General features: G+C 37.7%; 1 protein-coding gene and 1 pseudogene across 3 annotated transcripts; one reads left to right on the top strand and one right to left on the bottom strand.

The window, feature by feature from the left end:
- The first annotated feature begins 570 nt into the window (after window positions 1–570).
- Window positions 571–9,424, top strand: LOC18434779 (protein DEHYDRATION-INDUCED 19 homolog 4). 2 transcript variants are annotated; one of them, XR_016060849.1, is made up of 6 exons: window positions 571–685; window positions 816–955; window positions 1,793–1,870; window positions 2,213–2,496; window positions 2,823–2,897; window positions 9,146–9,424. XR_016060849.1 is itself a non-coding variant. In XM_011625309.3 (5 exons), the coding sequence occupies exons 1-5, from the start codon at window positions 607–609 to the stop codon at window positions 9,240–9,242; spliced, it is 678 nt and encodes a 225-aa protein (XP_011623611.1). In that variant the 5' UTR covers window positions 571–606; the 3' UTR covers window positions 9,243–9,424. The 2 variants fall into 2 exon arrangements, 1 of the variants encoding a protein (XP_011623611.1); XM_011625309.3 differs by lacking the exon at window positions 2,823–2,897.
- A 1,662-nt stretch (window positions 9,425–11,086) lies between these two features.
- Window positions 11,087–19,490, bottom strand: LOC18434780 (3-deoxy-manno-octulosonate cytidylyltransferase, mitochondrial-like; annotated as a pseudogene). Its single transcript, XR_016060844.1, has 8 exons — window positions 19,180–19,490; window positions 16,863–16,908; window positions 15,347–15,433; window positions 15,175–15,264; window positions 12,889–13,028; window positions 12,739–12,790; window positions 12,504–12,614; window positions 11,087–12,010 (listed from the first exon to the last, which is right to left on the bottom strand). The product of XR_016060844.1 is annotated as a 3-deoxy-manno-octulosonate cytidylyltransferase, mitochondrial-like (transcript).
- Between the last annotated feature and the right edge of the window lie 2,925 nt (window positions 19,491–22,415).

The following is a 22,415-nucleotide window of genomic DNA, read 5'->3' as shown; positions in this document are numbered from 1 at the left end:
ATGAAACATTCAATGCACTCTCTCTCTCTCTAACCCCGCTCTCTCTCTCTACCGATATCCACTGACGGACACGTCTCCGCCCCGACCTTCTTCGGCCCCTCTCTCTCTCACTCTCTGCTCCTCTTTCTTTCTCGTGAGCGTGTGGAGAATCTAGGAGCGGTCTATATGCTTTTGTACTGTCTCGAGCTCAAAACCATTCAAGCTTTACCCTTTCTCTCTCCAACAATCCAAACTCACTCTCTCTCCTCCCTCATCGTTTGTTCTCTCTCCAAAACCATTGAAGCTTTACCCTTTCTATCTATAAAAATCCGATCTCCCTCATCCGCACTCCAAAACCATTTGAAGCTTTACCGTTTCTCTCTCTAAAAATCCAATCTCCCTCTCTCTCCTTCTCTCTCATCAGATCTTAACATCTCTCTGAAACGTCTCTCTCGCTCTCTCTCTCTCTCTCTGACAGAAATCCATTCCAAACGTCTTTACGTCTGGATCGTTTCCCACCTCCACTTTCTCTCTCATCTTCCCTTCCTTTCTGGATTATTTCCCACCTCCTCTCTCTCTCCCCCCTTTCTCTCTCATCTCCTCTCTCTCTATCTCTTCGCCAATCAAATGGATAGTGAGCTCTGGACATCTCGCCTCGCCGCTGCCAAGCAACAGTACTCTTTACAGCAACAACATTCTCATTTAGGTCCGATCTAAAACCCCCATCTCTCTCTTTTCTTATCTCCTTCCCCTCTCTCTCAATTTGCCCGTTGTGTTTATGGCCTTTCCGCCGTGAATTATTATTCTGAAATAATCGTTATGTTGGATGTTTGCAGATCGGTTGAGTATTGATGACTTTGAGGTGGAAGAAGATGTTCGAGTTGATTTCCCGTGTCCATATTGCTTCGATGACTACGATATCGCCTCTCTCTGTTCTCATCTCGAAGATGAGCATCCGTTTGAGGCCAAAGTCACGGTATTTCATTTCCTTGAGGTTTCTCTCTCTTAAAGTTTTGGACTTGATGTTTAGAGCTTGATTTTTTTTTTTAATAATATCATTCTGTTTCTGTTGGCAAAAGTTGATCTTTTTAATATGGTTTTGATTGAAAAAATTTGATATTTTTCTATTATTTTGATTGTCAAGATTTTAAACTACTTGTCTGTTTTTCTCATTGGGAGGATTTTATCCTATTTTCTGGATGCTTTTGATTGGCCAAATTTTGTTTTTTTTCTATGCTTTTGTTTGGAAAGATTTATCCTTTCTTCTATGTTTTTCATTGGTAAATTTTTATTTTTCTCCTATGTTTTTTGATGGGCAATTTTTTCTTCTTCTGATTTTGCAGAGAATTAGAGAAGTTTACATTTGCATTCTCAATACAGAATTCTCAGATATTGTGGCTTCCTCTGCATTTTTTATGCTTCAATCTATTTGTCTCCTGTTTTTTATTATAGAAATAAGAAATCCCATATGGAAAATTTATGCATTGGGAAGAATATTATTTTGTTGATTCTTGATCTTAAATATGGTCCTGGACATGGAAATATGCAGAAAGAGGCTCTATTAAGTGCTTGAAAGGCGAGATAAGCAGAGGTTCTCCTATGGATTTTTTGGCTTATGGGCTTTGGATAACTTGATTTCTGCCTCTCTCTCTCTCTATCTCATCTCCTTCCTCTCCTCACACATTGGCACCACATGAAAAAGGTTTTCATTTTCTTATGCAAAATGAAGTGCCATTTGTTGATTTGCTCGAATTGGAATGGCCTAGCAATAGGGTCTAAAACATACGAAATGATGTTCTCTGTTGTGTTGCAGGTTTGTCCAATCTGCTCGGTTAAGGTTACACGGGATATGCTGAATCATATAATGATACAACATGGACACCTATTCAAAATATCCTTTTAATTGTGGTAGAAGTACTAGATGACATGTCGTGGATTATTTTGTTTATTCATAGAAATGAAAATGAAAAATGGAATTTTACCTTGAGCAACCAGATTAATTTTCATTTTCCTCAATTTGATTCATTGTATAAATGTTTCTATGAAGTCTATGAATTAAGGCCATAGTACGTTATGAGGAGAAGCTAAGGTTTGGGATTGAAAAAGTTGGAACTATCTCTCATACGGGAATTACTCTTCTGAAAATAATTCAATTATTGCTATGGAAAGATGTGTGTTTTAATCTTTCTTTATGAACTAGAATCTCTTTTGGTAAGCTTTAACTGCGAATTACCTTCAGAGAAGACGAAGATTGCGGAGAGTGGCTCTCTCTAACAATTCAGCCTTATCACTATTAGGCAGGGATCTTAGAGAGGCCCACTTACAGGTGCTTTTGGGAGGTGGGGGATTGCGTTCGAGCAGCAATAACTCATCTCACATAGCCTCTGATTCATTCCTCTCATCCTTGGTGTTGAATTTATCTGCACCTGAGGTAGAAGACATTTCAAAATCTGCAATTTGTGGTGTTGAGGATGCAGATGCAAAGAACATCACGCCCATGCAGACTTGGAAGCCAAGGTAATCTTACACTTCAATTATTTGTTTTCCTTGAATGGGCAATGTCACTTTGAATTCTGACTTAGCTTATAATTGGGGTTCAATGTCAATTGTGCTTCTAATTAAGCCTACATTATGTTATTTACAAAGTTATAGTTTGATGATAATTCCTAAGGGAGTAGCATGTGTATATTTGGAACTTAGAAGATTGATACTTGCACCATTTTCCTCTTGATTTTTGGATATATGCTCAAATAAGAGGTCCATAATTACTGAGTTCTGTTTATTGGGTTCTAATAGTATCCTATCAATTACAAATGATAGATAACATATTAACATGCATGCAGGCACACATAAATTCAGGAGGCTCATTACTAAACAATTACATTGTTCCTATGAGGTCTTTTGGTGGTGTCAATCGTGTATGTCTATTTGTTTTCTCATTTTCTATCTGGCATCATGGCTATGATTGCTAATCTTATTTCATTTGTGAAATTATGCTTTTGTTCTGCGTCCAATATTGTCTTATTTAGCTATTAATTTGTCTTGTGCAATATTATTGTGGACATGTTCAGAAGGGGTGCAACAGCTTGCGGCACGCTGTTTTTTTTTTTTTGAGCTTGTTTGCGTGTGCGTGCGTGCATAAGCATCCATGTTTTTGTGTGTGCTTTGCTTGGCATGCTTGCGATTTACTTACAGGTAGAAAATTTCATTACAACAAAAGAAAACTTCATTTTCATGCACATAAAAATCTGGTGCTACCCCTTTAGGTTGCGATATATCATCTAAGAAATCATCTTGTTCGTTGTCTACATGTGTAGATTGTTGTTGGTTGGTTAGAATCGGAAAATAGCAATGTTGTTAGTACGCCATTCTTCATATTCAAAACTTGTGAATATTTGTAGTAGCGAATTTTACTTAATCTATTTATTTCCTCTAAATTCTATGCCAATTTGTTGTAGGAATAGGTTTCATGTGGTGGAGCTCTGTATTTTCATTCTTGAAGATATATAAGTACACAGTCTCAGAGGTTCATAAATCATACTTGAGTGATCCTAACCCTGTAAGCCTTCCCACATGGAATATTGTGGTAATATTGTCTATTGACCATACGTATGAGGTCCTGCCAAGAAGTCCAGATGGTCTCCATTGTGGAGGAGGCTCTTCCCTCAGGTTTTGCAATGATGATCCAAAGGAAAATAACCAATTCGAAGTATCATAATTTCTAGAAGGACTCTCTCTAAGTGTTTACATACAGTTTCCACTTTAAGGAATGGTGTAGAGAGGTTGACCCTACATCCTCAACTGATTGATCAGCATCATCAGTTGTTTCTCTTGGAACAAGACAAACCCACCATCCTAATGATCCTAAAACCATTTTTGTTGTTTGCCCAATTCCTCTGGTCAACAAGAGTGATGGGTATTAATGCAAAATGTGATGTACCTATATCTAATTTTACCTTGTTAGCCGCAAGCCCCTTAATCTCACACACGGTAACGGTCCATGATCAATTAACTAACTAGGGCATTAACCTTTAGTTATCAAAAAAAAGGACAAGAATTGTGAACCTAATCTTTGACAACTATCTTGAGAGGTTATGTAACTGACATGCAATATGCATCTACTAAGTCCTATGGTCTTCCAATATATATATATATATATATTTCTTTTTTTTGAGGAAAAGGTTAACATTATAGATATAAATAATAGCAATACAACATCACAAAAATATTAAGAGAGGCAGCCCACAGGTTGGGTGCTCAGACTACAGATTAAAACAAAATAAAAGGAGACAAGGAGCGAATCTTTGAGAGAGATGCAAGAAATACAGTAGCCCATGAAGAGAGCCCACAAAATTAAAACAAGATAAGAGAAGAAAAGGAAAGAATCTTCTAGAGAGATGAAAGCACTACAAGTGCCCGTGAAGAGAGCCCTCAAACGTGATAAACCAGCAACATCTGAATGAGGGCTCCAGAGACTGCTGTCTCATCATGTGAGGCGAAGTCAGTGGAGTGGAATGAAAAGCTGAGGCTGCAAAGGTAGGAGCTAAGGCATACCCAAGCCCTCCTAGTAATAGAAGCGCTGCAAGAGAGGTAATAAAAGAAGGGGAGACAGTAGAAGAAGGGAAGAGGGGTGTAGAAAGAAGATGAGGGTGCAAGGAGAGAGAGAAAGGAAAAGGTGGGAAAGAGATAGGAGCTTAAGAGAGAGAGAGAAGTGAGGAAGAGAGTGGTGGGAGAGAGAGAGGTGGACAGAAGGAAAGAGGTGTGAGCGCACTAAGAGAGAAAGTAGAGAGAAAGAAATAATATAGGGGGAGATGTGAGACAGGAATTAGAGACAGGCGAGATGAGAGGAAAAGTGGCAGCAAGGCCTAGTAAAACTAAAATAATGATTTAATTTTTTTTTGTTTTCTTCTTTTCTTTTCTCTTTTTAAATTTTGTTTTCCTTTTTTGTTTTAACAACTGAACTTTCCACTACTTTATAGAAGGAGAGGACGAATGAGAGGAGTGAAAGGGAGAGAAAGAAGAGCAGTCAAAGGATGGAGGATGCAACTACGGCATTGCGAGCTCCTTCCTTGGCCAACCTATCTGCTTGCATGTTGGCTTCACGAAAGATGTGCTTGAATGTGACCTGTGGAAGAGCGATGCACAGAGATTAATATTCTGAGGCACTTGCTTGAGGCCTTCTAGGAGAGCCATGGCTTCTGCAGTGGTGGAATCATTGATCCCTAAGTAGCCCGAGAATGAGAGAAAGATGCCATCTGAGTTTGCAAGAGTGCCGCCGTAGCCTGAGGGACTAGGGTTTCCTAGGGAGGAACCATCTGTATTAAGTTTGAGGAAACCTAGCGGAGGAGGATTCCACTCTCCTCTGAATCTAGGAGAGGGGGCCAATAGTTTCAAGATAGCTTACCAATTAGCTAAAAAGTGAGTAATGGGAAGTGAAGACAAGACATGAATGAGTTTTGCCCAAAGGGCGATCAAGGCCAGGATGGAATAAGAAATGGACATTTGGTGCCTAGCAGATCCACGGAAGGTCCTAGAATTCCTTTCAAACCAAATGCTCCATAGTAGAGCAGCCACCGACAATTGCCACGACTTTCTGCCATTCCTATGGAAGGGCGGAGAGAGAAGAGCAGAGAAGAGGTTAGGTAGGGAAGGGGAAGTTACCCATTGAAGGCCAAAGAGATTAAGGAGGGAGGACCAACGGCAGGAGGACACCTCACAATGGATGAATAGATGGAGAATAGTCTCCTCATCTTGGAGGCACAGGATACAGTGATTGGGGAAGGAGAGACCCTGTCTCTGCAGTTGATCTAAAGTAAGGGCCTTACCTTGGAGGAGAACCCAAATGAATGCCTGAATTTTGTGGGGCACCGGCAAGGACCGGGTTTTATTAAGGAGAGGGGAAGGGGACAGGTTGGGAGGTAAGGAAGAGTAGAAAGAGGAGACAGAGAATGGATCAGATGGATTAGGAGCCCAAATAATGGAGTCTAGTCCGGTAAGTGGACTGAAGATCGGTGCAAGCAGTTGAAGTAGGGAATTGAAAGAATAAGTTTCTAGATTAGATAGACTTCGCCTAAAGAAAGGTGTTCAAACTAAGGAAGAACCTCTTAGCTCGACATAGTCATCTACCACTGCTAACTGGTGGCAAGCAAGAAGGAAGAGGGAAGGGAAAAGCTGCCTAAGTGGTATTCCAATATTATGATGCTGAATTGATAATAGAAATGCCCAACCATACGGTTTTTCTCATTGTAATATGTAGGGAATGAATTTTGCTTGTTTGTTAATGTCTTTAAAGAGTTTGTTAAGTCTGGTGTCCTATCAAGAAATGGTTAAACAGAGCAGGAATATTTGATGTCCGCCTTGGGTAGGAAGGTGCTCTTTGGGTCTATCCACGAGAGGCAGAGAATGTAGTTTGAAAGGAGTGCCTTTGAAGCTGAGAGGGAGGTGCTATTTAGTTGTAGGAATTAATTTGGTTTCTTTTGGTGGCGGTTTCTAGTTCTCGATCTTTGTCTCCTTACTGGACATTCTTTACAAAATCTGCCAACAGCAACCACAATTAAGTCTTTCTGATTTGAAGGTTCATTCCCTTGCATTGATTAGATGAAAGCATAATGTTGTGAGCATCTCTTCCTAGCTCAAGGTTGTAGGATGACTATAATTGGGAAGGGTTGTGTTGAGGGCTTTTGCATAGTTGCTGGGATTTCCTAACCTAGTTGGCGATCCCTCTCTGGTATCTCCCTCCATCTCTCTGAGAAAACGGATCTCGATTTTTTAATTTTGGGATCTCGATTCCCACTTTTAGGAATCGTGATCCTCACTTCCTCAGTTTAAAGATCAAGATGACTATCAAACTCATGATTTTTATTTAGTTATATTTAATCAGTATACTTTTAATATAGTTGCGTTACTTGTTAGTTATAAATAAAGAGATCCCTATTTTAAAGAGTGTATATTGTCCTAGATTTTATATACTCTTTGAGTTTATGAGTAAGATCCCCAAAAGGTTGGGTCGAGATCTTAAGAGGTCAGGATCAAGATCCCCAAATTGTTGGAATAGAGATCCCAAACATCTAGGGATCTCGATCCCTATCTGTGCATTGCATTTTTGGGGTTCCCCACCTTAAGGATCTTCTAGCCGTTCATGATCCCCTGCCCCTGATCCCGATTCCACTCCTTATCATCTTTTATCTACTTGCCTTGCACCTTGGGGCAAATCCGGGAAACGCCTTTGGAGGGCTTTCATCTTAACCACTATGTGGACCATATGGTTAGAGAGAAATAGTAGGACTTTCAGAGGGGAGAAATCCACCATCCCTGTTATCATTGAGAAGAGACGGTCCCTTGTTACATTCTGGGCCCTCAATTAGAACGTTTCACCAACTACTCCTTCATCGATCTTCACCATCACGGGGAGACCTTGCTGAATCTCAGAGCCCAAAAGATTCCCTGTGCCTCTTTATGGAGGTCGCCTGACTTTGGGGTTACCAATCTAAATTTTGACGGTTGCTCGCTTGGCAACTCGGACCCCTCAATCATTGGAGGCATATTTAGAGATTCCTAAGGCCTCAACATCCTATCCTTCTCCTTACCCATTGGTTTTACGGACTCCACCACTGTGGAGGCCGTCACCCTTCTTGAAGGTCTTCGTAGATTTGACATGGACTGGAGTACTCAGTTAATGGTCGAGGGTGACTCTAGAAATATCATCACCTAGGTCTCTGAAGTTGCTCTGTGCCGGTGGAGACTAGACCACATTTTTACTGAGATAGCTGACATTTTCAGCAATATCAGGGCCTCGTGGAGACATATCCATAGGAAATCCAACGACGCTGCCGATGCGTTAGCTAGGGCAGGAGCTATCCTCAACACCTCCTAGTGGACCTGCAGGCATTTTTTAAGCTTGCCTCCCACTTATTCTGTGATCATTGGTGTAGAGCATTTTTTGGGCCCCCTGGGGTTTTTGTACCGGGCACCTACTCTTTGGGTTTGCCTATGTTTTGTATCTACTCTTTGCTTGTACCTCTTTATACATATTAAAACAAAGTCAACTTATGACAAGAAACACGCTGGCTTTGGGTTATCAAGATTCTTTATCTTTCTTATCTTTGCCACCGTAGGTTGCATGGAAAGATTCATGTGTTCTACACAAATGCCTTAGGTAATAATCTATATTTAGCCAGTGTCAGATCTTTAGATTCATTCAAGTGGAGTATTACGACAAATCTAGTTCTCAGAATTTCAGGTCTTAAAATGCAGCCTGTTTCAAGAATTCATAGTTCCAAAACATATTTGATCTTAAAATAGTGGCCATTTTCCTATACTTTTTGAGGAAAGATTGAACACTATCGATATAGAAACACATGCATATGATGGATAATCTAGTGGGATTGGCCTTTTGATGTTCTTATCTTATTGTTGGCCAAGAAACATAGTCAAACGCTACAAAATGCCCCATTCAAATATCCCTTCAAGATGGATTCTTCTGAGCTTTTTTCTGTTATTCTTATTGTTATTATTATTCGATATGTGTGGGTATTAGCCCATAATATTATTGATTAGAAGTGATATACCTCCTAGTCAAGTTCTAATACCTAAGCCATCCATGTTCTAAAAGAAGGCCCGTTGAACTTGGTTATGGAATTTGGAGGTGTCCTGATACTTTGTTGGGCTATAACTTTGTGCGCAGCCATCAGAATATCTATTAGCATACCTCTCTGGAAAGGGCTTTGGCCGTCACCCTTGTCGGAGTTGCAAGAAAACACAGCATTTAGCTGGACTGCAGCTCTCTCTCTCTCTAGGTCAAGTCTGCAGAGTAGCTTTTTAAGTTCTGGTGGGCAATTGCGATTCAGTCAAGAATTATGGTTTTGGGATTTAGTGAGAGTTATGGTTTGACAAGGGTTCAATATAGATATTTGTCAGGAGGATCATTTCATTAGCTTTTGGATACAATTTAGGCTACACTAAGTTTTCATAGAGGTTTCCTGCCCAAGCAATAAGTACTTCCTGATCTTCTCGCTCTTGTTTCAACTTTCCTTCTTGTTTGGATTCAATTTCCTTGTGATTGCACCGGTGAGGCTTTGTAGACTAGACTCTTTGCTTGCCCAAGGATAAAGATACCTTCGTCATTGATACAATGTAAAGTCATACAGTTTTTGAATTTCTTTTGCAGTTTGTGCTCGTCGTTGAGTTCTGAAGAAAGAGAGCAGAAGACGAGACAGGCAGGGTTCGTACAAGACCTACTCCTCTCCACTCTGTTTGGTGACTAGTGGGATTTTGTTGATCATGGGTGGGAGTTGGAGTGCCTTTTTAGATGGCAATGGTACACAAATGTATTATTTAGTCTCTCTCTACCTCTCCTTTTATCTATCTCTCAAATAGTATCTCATAAATACATGTTCTTATACTTTGATGATTCATGCTTTATTTATGAAACGGGGGTTTTAGATTCTCTCCTTACTCTTACGATTCAAGGGAACAAAATTACTATCTCCAAAGAAAAAAGTGAGTCTCCGGGGGTGGGGGGGGAGTTAATGTTTTTGCGGGCTCTCCCAATTGGCTGTGATTGGCTTGGTCAACCGGCTGTAAAAATTAAGGCCTGGGCCACATTTTGTGGCGTGAGGGTTGGGCCTGGCTGGGTCTGGCCAAGGGCTACGACGGAGTGGCCTGTCCCACTCACATGTTTTCATTTTTATTTCTTTTACCTTTGTCCATAAAGCCTGGCCTAGTCGAGCTGGGGCCCCTTCAGCCTGGGTCGGTCTCAGGTCTCCACTATAGGGCCCCAGGTTGGCTGGGCCTCAGGCCAGGACTGGCCCAACTCAAGCCCTGCCTGATGTTAGCCCAAGGCTTTTCTCGGATTGGGAAATTGAAAAATAATCTTGGCTATGGAAGGACGATCCAAGACTTGGAGAAAATCTTTTTGTGAAATTCGAGACGGAACTAGGGACTGAGGATCCATGCGGGCCACAAATTGGGGAGTAGAGGGGTTTAATTTTATTTTCCCTTTCTTATGTCGATTCCCATAAAGGATAGGTTATCAGCCATCAAACTGAGCTTCACTGAGTTGTCTTTAGCACCAATTGTTGTTGGATTTCCTCTTCAAAAGGTAGGCCTCCATTGGGCTTGTCTCCCTCTTTCTCTAATGTTTGTTTTTTTGTGAAAAAGGAATTTAGAAAAAAAAGTAAAAAAAACACTGGGGCATAACCTTCTGCTGAGGCACAAGCAGATGGAAGGAGAGGACGGACATTCTTATCCATTTCATCATCAATAATCAGAGGGTGCCACTTTCTCCACAACTTACGTCTCACTAGTCAGTCTCGATGGATCTGTGGGCGTACGTAAACATAAGCCATGGAAAATGATATATTTGTTGTTGTGTTAATTCCACAAATCGATTGCTTTTATGATATAAGATCATTTTCCTCTGCTACAAACATTTACAATGTTGTAAAGATCAAGAAATTTTATTTTTAGCTAAGCTTGGTCAATGGCATATCATCGAGAATCCAATTTTACATCTTGTGACTACCCGTAATTGTGATATCTTTGTACCAATGATAAAAATAACTTATTCTAACATGTGTCAAAAGTTCTGGTCAAAACTCTTTAATTTTTTGTAGTAGTTTTATGTGGCAAGAAAACCACAACGCAAAATCTTGGATCGAATTTCAAAATTAGAGACCTACGTTCTCTTCTTTATTTTCTCTTCATTTTGTTTAAATGTTCAACTTAGTGGGTTATCATCATTGAATCCAGGCTGGCTGATTTTGTTAATGGTATTGATTTGAATGAGAAATGGGTTCATATACTGCTATTGTATGAACCATTGGTGTAAAACCCTGTATTGGACTATTTCAGAGGGGACTGGGTCGACCATCAACCGAATGAGACCTGGATCAACCGTCCCCAATTTGGATCCCCAACGTTTTAAAAACCCCAATCATCATCAGCTTTTAAAAACTCCGATATGAACCATAAACGATATGGTCAAACCATTTTTATTCAAAATAATTGAGGAGGTATCCCATCAAAATGACTCTCAGGGCTACAAAAAACCACCTTTTGTCAACATTCAACATAAAAAAGAAATAAATAAAAAAGTCAACCTGAAATATCCAAAAATCATAGAAGAATAGATTAACATCTGCGTAAACAAAAAATGAGTATATCCCAATGCCATTTTGTAATAGATATCACAATAATTAACAAGACGATACAAAGCACACAGTAAGAAGCCTCTCTTCCCATCCAAAATTAGACAAGAAAATAAACACTGAAACTAAGGACAAGAGTCCAAATTAAACTACAAATGAATGCAACGACCTCCCTTCGTTGGCAAAATTACAGTAAAATAAACACCCCAAAAGGCATACCCCAATACTTTCTTAACCATGCAAGTAACCCATTTATTGTTTTTTTCTCAGCTACACCCCCAAGGGGATGGTTTAAGATGAAAATTCTCTTGTGGTCAAGAAAAACATGTAGTTAGAAGGTGAGGCTGATCCGACACTTGAAGTATGGATGGGTCTTCATTCTGAGTGTTTTTTAAAAGAAAGTGTGTTTTAGAAAGCTTTGGTCAGGTATTCCATGTCCCACAAAAATGGTACAGCAATTGGAGTGCTAGACTAGCTTCTTATGCAAAACTCAAGTCGAATCGACCGGCTTCTGGTTTTCAATTACAAACCAGAAGCCGGTTTCCATTCGTCGGACCGACTTCTAATGTAATGCCTCATGTGACTAACGGGGGGTACTTTTGACCCAAATGAGCTAAAAAATTTCAACTTTTTGGAAGTTGTTTCCGTGTTGCTGGGGGTGTTTTATATGCGAAAGAAAGGGAACGATCCCCGTATGAGATAACAGTTTCTTTTGTGGCTTCTTGAAGTGTCTAGGATATTTTCTTTCCCACATCAGAGCTTCCGTCTTTTCCACATCTGCTGGCGTGTCTACACGATATGTTTCTTTCCCACATCAGAGCTCCTATCTTTTCCACATCTGCTGGCGTGTCTACACAATGAGCATCATGGTCAACCTTTATCACCTGCAGCACAGTTGGTCATGCTCAGCATCCTTGATAATTGATCAGAATTCAATAGTGACCATAAATTGCTTTACTGCATACTATATCATGCCATGAATACAATCACAATAATACTAAGTCATGGAAGCAAAACGAGAGAGAGAGAGAGAGAGAGAGAGCATGGTTTTCTGTGAGTTGATAAAAAATGAAAAAAGCTTTTCTTAAAACATTATGAGCACTTATACAAATAATATTCATTGAAATGAAAAACAAATGATGTGACAGTCTCTACAAATAGAACAGAGGAAATTCCTGGTAAATAGTTGCCATATAATCCATTATATCAAGTGTAACATCACACATTTTCAAGTCCTAGAAATGTTTTCAAGACAGCAAAGATGGATACACTGCCATTTTAACATACCCATCCATCCTAGAACGTATTATGAGTTCATAATTTAACAGGATTGAGAAGTCAAAGGTGAAATAATCTGGTTCAGAGAGTGCCATGTACCTTCATCTTGTAACCATTCTCAAGAACTTTTAGCTGCTCCAGGTCTTCTTCAAGCTGCAGGGGAGTAGGCAGAAGTTGTGGGTAAATCTTTAGAAAATTTGAATCGTAGCTCTGTTTGGGAAAAAGAGTAGCAGCATTAGCAAGTGACAAATATAGCTAATTCATGCAGCATATAAATGATAAACAAAGCATTATTCAGATTATTGCAGAGGTTTTTATGATGGAGGTAAGCTACCTGGATACCAAGATGAAGTAGGTAAGGAAACTTTGGATTAACTTCTCCAGACCTGTAAAATGACTAAGTCATGCATAAATCAATTGAGAACTGCTCGGGATGCATGCCATGTAAAACCGATGTCAAAGCAACATTTATGATGCAACTTACTTGTTACAAGGGAGCAGACTCCTCGAAAAGTAGATTGCATAGCCATGCTTGTCCACTACACATTTGACCCAGTTTGGATCAAATGCATCTTCAGGTTTTAAGGATGTAACAGCAGTGCTAAACACAGCATCAGGAGCTCTCTGTAGCAAGCAGTAAGATACATAAGTGGGTCCCTATCAAGGCCAAGCATTCGTATTTTGTTTCCTAAGAACCCATAAGATATCCATGCAACTGGGGTAGGCAATTTACAACAGCTTGGTATCTGAGCCAAGCTACAGTGGACAGGATTGCAAAGGAAGAGAGACTCAAAAGTGACAAACCTGCTTCCCCTACTTCAGGTAAAAAGAGAACCCAATGGAGAGAAACACAAGAGAGCATGCAAAATAACCATTGAACAACACAAGAATCATTCTCTGTAGCATTCTCACTAATGGCTTATCTTCCACTCTTCAACCGTGACAGGTACATGACAATGAAGTCTTTAATTCCCACAGAGGGCTAGAAGGATGATAAATATCCATGAGGTATACATATGGAAATTTGGCTTATTTTCTCTCACGTTAAAATTGGTACATCAACTTCTCATGCACAAACCATTCCTGCAAACTTGTCATTTTACTAGTGTAATCAGAGAAAACGTGCTGGAATGTCTGGTTCTTCAGTTTGATTTTGGTATACAATATAGTCTTTTGAGTGCTTAACGATAAGATTAAGACCACTAAATAATGTCATTTAAATGAAAGCATCAAACCGTTTATAATAGGAGCAGGTTAAATACTTATGGACACAAAGCATTAGAAGAAAAGGCAAACTAAAAGTCACTTCTTCTAACTTGCATCTCGCAGTGAGCACAGGCCTCTAACTTGAAATGGTGTCGTCTGTTTGCGAAGCTTGTTTTTCCCATTTTCTCTTACAAGTGGCTTGGATCTTGCCATCCTGGGCCCAAACATCACCACAGGAACAGAAACTACCCTGTTTCTTTACTGAGACAAGATAATTTGCATTGAGCTGAGTCAGGTTCGAATTTCTTCTCATGCCATTGGCTAAAGAACAATACCCAATTGGGCTAATGATGTAATTAAATAACTTTTCTTATGAGCAGACAAATTTTTGGGAAATTGTGATCAAATAACTTTTTCTTATGGGCACACAAACTTTTCTTTAATTTCCAAACCACAACTGTATCTCCTAAAGACGTTTCATTTTCCAACACTTAAAAAAGTCTCTTTGGTCCAACTGATTGAATCATTTGGACCAGACTGATCCCTTGTTCTGTTTCCATCACTATTTTAACCATTCAGAAGCTTCTCATAGACATTTTCCTGAAAATGATCCAACGGCAGTCCAAAGAGCTGGCACTGTGGCTGACATGGTAGTAGGGTTGCACAACCAAATAACTTTTGGGGCATTCAAGGTTTAAATAGAATGCCAAGCCTCTCCTCAATGGCTGATAGCTTGCTCATTAATATTTAAAACAAGATAAACATATAAAGATAATTGAAAGATTCTGATATCCCTTTCAAATTTGGTAGCTCGAATCCCTTTCAAATTTGGTATGGAAGGAAAATGTCCCCCTTCTTTGAAACCAAAAATTAAGCATTTTGTAGGTCCCAAAATGAAGCCTGACAAAGGGGAGAGACGGCTCTTCCTTAATAACATGTAGTGAAAAAGAGTTCCTAAAAGATGGGGATCAGGTTCCCAAGAAACAGGATCGTGTTCCCACTGCTGAACCATGGAATCAGGTTGTGGGAGCCAAAGCACCACCTTAGATGGAAGATCCAGTTAAATATGCTTATGTTACAGCATCTTGCCACCCATTTTCCATCCTGACTCTCTATGAGGTGGCCAAAATTAAAACTCAATAATATATAACAGGATTTTCAAGATTACATACAGTAAATATAAGAAAGACATATTTAACCTAAAAATTCAAAAAATAACTACTGAATCGAAACAAACCATTGTACAGTAGGATGCACTTACGAACACAAAATTTTAGCAGTTCCAGAATCGCAGCCAAATAATAAACCTTCCAAAGACGGTTCGAAAAATGAAATGGATTAAGCCCATTAGTTGTCTCAATCACCAAACATAAAATGGTCTCATGATGCTATATATTAGCAAGGATGAAAAACGTCAAGTCAACCACACCTCAAATTAATGCAATGGACTCTTCATGACATCCTCACCCAAAGCACTTGATATTTTTTACATTTTTCTCGAAGAACAAGAGTGAAAAAATTTATAATAACAGAGAGCTACACAGCAGGAAAGCAAAGGACACACCTGTAAAGCTTTAATAACCCCATCTATTATCTCGGGCAATATCATATTTTTTCTTGAGCTTCTGGAAAGCTTCATTGCAACGCTCAGTGCCTGCAGATTTGAGCAGCCCATTACAACAAATGCGAAGGAATACTCCGCCAGAATCCTAACTAAGCAAAACAAGATTGCCAACCGTTTTGGCATGATTCGGATGTCATAATCACATCTGCTCCAAATCCTTGACAGCATTCTGCAATCTTTTCATCATCGGTAGCCACAACTGAGGTAGAAACAAACTTGGTTAGTAATCCACATGGAATGAAACATGAATTCAAAATATTGTACACTTATAAACAAGAATCTTTAACACAAGGTGTCAAGGTGAAAAACATGAGAAGAAACAACTGTATCAACAGAAAGTTACATTTGTCTTAAAAGAAGGGAAAATCTCATGTATTAATGTTCATAGGAATACCTCCAAAAGCTACAAAATTTCGACAATATTAACCACTAAAGGTTGATTTATGAAGAGATTATAGGCACATATAGACCGTAAACACACAATGTCCATCACAAATTCTATAAGAACTTAGATCGACAAGTACTCTATCGAACGACTTCACCAACAAACTCATACCTAGCCTGTTAGAACTTGAAATGAGACCACTCACTATATGACCCCTTATCTATAACTAGAAAAGGGCCTTCTTGAGAGAACAATAGATGTCAACCTACTATCCAAAGGCTCCAACAAACTAAAGAGGCTACCTGCCTCACCTAGCATAGTGCTGTCCCAAATGATGTGAAGGTTAACGCACCAGTGTTAAGGTTCTGCATATTCCACGTGCCATTATTTTAGGACTAGTTGGGTCGAAACACCATCTTGTCCCCAGAGGCTACCTGTAAATTCCATTCTCCATAATCACCAACATCTCCTACCACATGAAAGTACAAAACTATCAAAACTTGTCATTGTTATGCCAGAGCTATCATCCTTCTCATCATCCAATATGCTGAACCAGAAACTTTTCCATCAGAGTCCCTCATTTCCTCTTAATTAGATCCAGTCTTTAGCACCTAATCTTCCAATTCCTCTCCCCAGCTCGCCCAAAGTCTTCTTCTCCCTCCAACTACCAGGTATAAATCGAAACATCTCTTCACAAACATTCCTTTCTCATCCACATACTATTTCATTCCTCCTCCATGTTTTACTGTGTCACCATCTCAACCCTATTTAGCTTCAACCACAACCAAGCCACATATGCACTAAATTCTGCATGAGAGTGATCAATATTGGCACAATAAAAGAAACAACAGCAAACAATCGAAAGCAGGGTCTCTTCCATTGTTTCTCTGTTGAAGGTAAAACTTCAAAGAGATAAAACTACTACAGCCAAAACTCGAATAATTTGACGTTAAATATACGATGATTGTAACACGTGAACAAAATATTTTTCATGTTTTCTGCACGGATCATGATACATTCAATGGGAAATGGTTATGTGAGCAGTGGGATAAATACAACTGGAGGGCGGGGCAGGGAAGCACTTAAATGGTTTTCTTCTTTTTTTCTTTTAAATAAATCACGAAACAGACCTGCTAAAATCTTGAAAATAACAAAGTGTCTGCATATCATAGCATGACCACAAAGAGTAAGATGCAGAAATTAATAAACTAAAAATGCCATAAGCTAATTTATGCATACTTACCAACATGATCCAATGTGACAGCCAACTTAGCTTGCTCCCAAGTTCTCTGAACAAATATACTTGCAGATTAATACAAAAAAAATCAATAAGAGCCCCTTAATACAAAAATGTATCAGAAACCGAGTAAATATACATTCAAGCATTGAAAAGAAGACAAGGATTTGGGCATATATTTGCAAACAATATTAAGTTGCTATATCTTTAAGCTGAAGAGACATTTATTGCACAAAACATCAGCAGGATCACAAATAATAAATTTAAATTCATATGTGAGTAACGATCAGAATTGATGAATTAAAAAAAAGAAGAAGCAAAACTATAAAGATTGGATCTGAGGTTAATACAAAAAAAATAATGAGAGCCCCCTAATACAAAAATGTTTCAGAAACCAAGTAAATATACATTCAAGCATTGAAAAGAAACCAAGGATTTGAACATATATTTGCAAACAATGTTAATCTGCTATATCTTTAAGCTGAAGAGACATTTATTGCACAAAACACCAGCGGGATCACAAATTAATGAATCTAAATTCATATGTGAGTAATGATCAGAATTGATGAATTAAAAAACGAAGAAGTAAACAATAAAGATTGGATCTGAATCTAGTAATTTAACTTATTAAATTCCAAAGCATGAATAAGGGCTACTACACCTTGGAAAATTATTTTTAATAATCATTAGCATATCAGAACCAGTACTAAATAATTTCCAGTTTTCACAAGAATTTACTGATCTTGCTTTTTCATGAAATTTATTAACTCTTAGTTTAGTTTTATTCCACTTCTAGAAAATATTCCTCCATTCATTGAAATAATTCATTAATTGAATTATCCAAGGAATTTACCTGATCAATTACAACTTTTATCTCTCACTTATAAGTAATTGGGAATTTACAGAATATCCTATTTTATTTTCGAAATTTAAAAGTAGTCCTATATATTTTGTATTTACTTTCAAATCCCATTCTTTGAGAGATTATAATGTTTCTTTCTTTTTTTTTCTTTTCTTTCTTTCTTTCTTTCCTTTTTTTTTTTTTTTTCTTATGCATGAATTAAGCTCTAACTTGGTGTGTGCATACTTCTTACCATCATGCACCTGTAAAAAAATAAAAAATAAGTTGAAATAAATACAATTACCAATATAGCCATGAATCTCGTATGGGTATAGTCATATTTATTATTGACTCACATGTTTTATGTTTTTACAGGTGCATGATGGTGGATAAGTATGAATGCCCAAAATATCAGCTTCATCCAATATACAGATAAAAAACTAAAACTAAAATACAGTAATGTTCTCAAAAAGTGGGAAGGGAGTGTATAACATAAAATATAGCACACTAGTTTTAAATTTCAAAATGGAATAGGATTTATTTGTAAATTTCTCTAAGTAATTTCTTATGCTTTATTTTTGTCCCCCTTTTTGTTTCTTCAACATATTTTTTAATTTATCCCAATGATCTTATAGGTCACTAACTGATCCTACACTGAGATTGGGTCCACTATTTACCAGCCACCCCAAATGACTTAATTTCAATTATCAATTCATTCAGTGCCTTTTTCCTCCAGAGATGGCTCCAAGAAACACTTTGAAATTGATATCACAATATATTTTTCAAATTCAGATTCTCTTTCCTCCTTAGATTTGAGATTATATAAAAGATAATCCAATGCACATAAGATTATCTCCAAAGAAATGTATCAATTCTGGAAATCAGTTTGGAGCTTTTCTAATTTTGAAAATGATTTATTGAGTTGATAGAATTTATGGCAATTAAAGGGGAAAAAAAAAAAAAAACTACTATGAAGAAAACTAATCCCAATGAAATAGCAGTAACTGGTTTTACCTTATTTTCTCAAAATCCCAAACAATTAACCAAAGCATCAGACTATATAATACAGATGCATATCACAGCTGAACAGCAGAACTGATCTCAATCAATTATCTCAAAACAAAAAATTAACAAAAACTGAAACTCAGCTATAGATAAATAAGAAGAAAGATAAAATAAATAAACCAAATTTAAGAACATTGAATTTCCCATCAGTATGAAATGGAATATCAGAGCAATTAAACATCAAAAACTGCAGAAAAAGTAGCAAAGTAGCAGGGGAACCATATCATCAAATTTCAAAATGATTAAGACAATAAACCCAACTCAAAAACTGAAAAATATTATAATTTATTTAAAAATGCAACAATAAATAGAAAATATACAAAACGAGGATCAAAGAACTTACAGAGCTCAACTATCCGTATGGAAATTAAGGTAATACAAATCAAGGGCAGAAGACAATGAGAAATAGAGGGAAACCTGGATCATAGGCTTTCCAAGGATTTGGACCAAGGGTTTTCCGTCAAATCTAGAGGACTTATATCGAGCAGGTATGATTCCAACTGCTCTGTTTCGATAACGGGATGAATTCCTTCGAAAAGCATAGGCGGCCGCTGCAATAGCGGCCACAGTGAGTAAACCATGGGCGATCCAAGCTCTTCCAATGCCCGATCCAGGTGACCAGATCTCCATATTTCTTCAACATTTGCCCTGAAAGATGTTGAGGTCTGAGAAGGAAAGTGTGGCCATGGAGCCCGCGCCTTTTTTTCGTTCGTTGTTTGATCAAATTTATTTTTTTTGGGATCGCTTATATCGAGACTATTTACTTTTGATACAATATGATTACAAACTTCAATGTAAAATTTGATAATTGGGACGTAAGTTTGAAAAAATTTCTTTTAAAATTTGAGTTTGATCGATGGAATAATTGCAACCCAACAAGATTAATAGTACCACCTTGTACAAAAAATAAATAGTTTCATTCTATATTATTTATTTATTTATTTATTTATGAGTATTAAAACTTATTTTAAACTATAAAAAACAAGTATTGATTTTGATCGATTTTACATCAAACCTAGCTTTTTTTCTCTTTTGAAGTTTGATCTTGGTCAATAGAATAAATGCAGCCACTCAATTTCACATTCAATGGTAAAAAATTAATTATGACCATCTTATATCAAAAGTAAGTAGTCTCAACCGCTGAAGGGTGTTCGTGCACCCTTCCACCTGTCTACATTTCCATTATCCAAGTTTCATAATGAAGAACTCCTCCCACCTGTCTTTTTGATCGAGGGGTTACAAAGGAAATATCCTCCCAAGGGAGCATAGTTTATGTGAAAGATGTGGTTTGTATATGTCCGCAACTTTAGATAGAAAGGAAATAACAATCCACGAAACAAAAAAGAAGAAACATATACCAGAAGAAATAGACAACCAACCGCAATATAAAGATATATATGGTTCGGCCATAGGGAGATGAGAGCTTCTTTACTAGCAATAAAAAATAGGGTTATAATAACTCTCTTCCTCATACCTCTTCGCAATAATATATAGAGTCCCAAGCAGATGGTACAAATTATCGAAATACCCCATGTACAGAAGATACAAATGAAATCTCGGCCCTCCGGAGTCGTCTCTTTAATTCTACCTTGACAGATCTATTTCCTTAGAATGCAAGACATCAGTCCTCAACACTTTAAGCAATCAAGGAGGACCTCCAAAATTTAACATAAGGTGTAATTTTGCTGTAAAAAATTCTTAAGGACGTTTGAACAACCATTTTTATCTCTAATTATAAATTTTAAAATCCAAAAATAATTCAAATCAAGTAGGTCTATAAACATGTGATAATCTTGAAAATAGACGGCCTAGATAATATGTTGCAAGATACATTTTTTTTGGGACTCAAAATCCTTTTTTTTTGTTCTCATATTCATACATTGTAATGTGGAGAAGATCAATTGTGGCACGTTTGTTTCGCGTTAACATATTTTTCGGAAAACATTTCCACATGAAAAAATTATCTATGTGGTTAAGTGTGAGAATATTTGTACATCAATTAGTTGACAATTGGTATGAAAAGAGACATTAAAACTATTTGGTACGAAAATATTCTCACATCTAACTACATAAAAGAATTTTTTGGATGCAAAAATTTTCCAACATCAAAAAAAACCTTTTCCGATGATTTATTGAATTGTACCTTAGTTTAAGGGTTGCAACCTCATGTAAACTTTTCCCCCGCTTTTGTTATTCTCTCTCCATTCTCTTCCTTTCTTATTTTCACAAAAATTATCAAAATACTCATGGTCTTGATCTTATACCCTGCAAGTCAGTTCCCCCTATACACTTTTTCATCCTCTCCTCATCTCCCCACTTCTCTCGAAAACTTCTATTCAGTTTTGAAAGGACGCCCATACCTTCTCCATTTATTTATATATTTATTTTATTTTAGTTTCATGGTGCTTTTTTTTTTTTTTCACTTATCCGTTCTTATTGATCACGGGCCCTGTGATTGTTTTTTCCCTATTTTTTCATTAGCCAAAATTTTCATTTACATGAGTTTTACCTCTTGCTGGAAATACTTTTGTACCCTCTGACCGCTGTTTAGGATTTGATTAACAGCTCTGCTTTGGGAAATTAGTTTGATTAATTGTTCAAACAGTTGCGTAGTTGGTGCCATGATGGTGGGCCATAAAAAAAGGAGAAAAAAAAAATTCCAAGAAAAGAGCAACCTCTGCCATGTAGGTGTAGACGTAATAATGGAAATTTTAAAAACCAGCGATTTCCGATCCGGGTCGTCAATGCGAATGCGGATTCAGCAGGGACGAATTATACGAGTACTGGTCTGATTTTATATGAAAACATCCCTTTTCACTTTTTTTTTTTTTTTTTCTTTACGCTTATTTATTGTTTTTGTTGTCTCCTCCAGATCCCCACCTCACACACCTCTATTTTTTATTTTTATTTTTATTTTTTTTGGATCGATTGGAATCGTCGACCCAAGACCATTAGCCGCACCGATCAGCTTTTAAAACATTGGGGAAAACCAAGATTGCCGGGTTGATAGACAAATACGTCGGCATATGGATGAAAGTTCTAACCCCAATTAACCATTTAAAACAAATTCAAGGGAACAATGTCCATCTTAGAGAATGAACTTTCTCCTTGAGGGGGAAAAGAATTTGTGGTCCGATGAGACCACCATGTACACTTGTTGGGTGGGAAACATATTATACTAGAGCCATTAGTTTGACAAAAAAACCCTCAAATCAATATTTATTCATGTTTAGCATCATTGCAAATTGATTATAAACATAAAAGCTAGAAAAACGCTTTAAAGCCATAACCTCCAAGATTGACTCTAGAACATCCATTTGATGGACGATCCACGTTTCCATTCACATTTTTGTTTGCATATAAGTTGTTCCCAGGTGAATAATAAAAAATTATTTAGTGTTTTTGGGGCTAGAGAACAAGGTGGTCCTTCAAGACCATCAAGTGGGAGCCCTGGCAAAATCTCCGAAAAAGTAATTTTCTTAATGAAAAATCTCCAAATACCTGTACACGCCAAATCGTTGAAATGACATTTTCTTAGAGAGGTAATGGCATCCAGCTTAGATAGGAGAAAGATGAATTTCAATATTTGCTCCCAATCGTGTACACAAAACACTTGTGTGCAGTAATCACATAAGCATGGAGAGTGAGAGATG

Source organism: Amborella trichopoda, chromosome 1 (genome assembly GCF_054954075.1).
Source record: "Amborella trichopoda isolate Santa Cruz 75 chromosome 1, AtrichopodaSantaCruz75HAP2 v2.0, whole genome shotgun sequence".
NCBI lineage: Eukaryota > Viridiplantae > Streptophyta > Magnoliopsida > Amborellales > Amborellaceae > Amborella > Amborella trichopoda.
The sequence above is the reverse complement of the archived record's forward strand: the minus strand, read 5'-3'. Positions and strand labels throughout refer to the sequence as shown.

Bases quoted from the DNA above. Each gene is read 5' to 3' on its own strand.
- LOC18434779 (XM_011625309.3), top strand. From the start codon at position 607: ATGGATAGTGAGCTCTGGACATCTCGCCTCGCCGCTGCCAAGCAACAG. The intron at 686-815 runs GTCCGATCTAAA...GGATGTTTGCAG, and splicing joins GCAACAACATTCTCATTTAG to ATCGGTTGAGTATTGATGAC. The intron at 1,871-2,212 runs ATATCCTTTTAA...ACTGCGAATTAC, and splicing joins AACATGGACACCTATTCAAA to CTTCAGAGAAGACGAAGATT.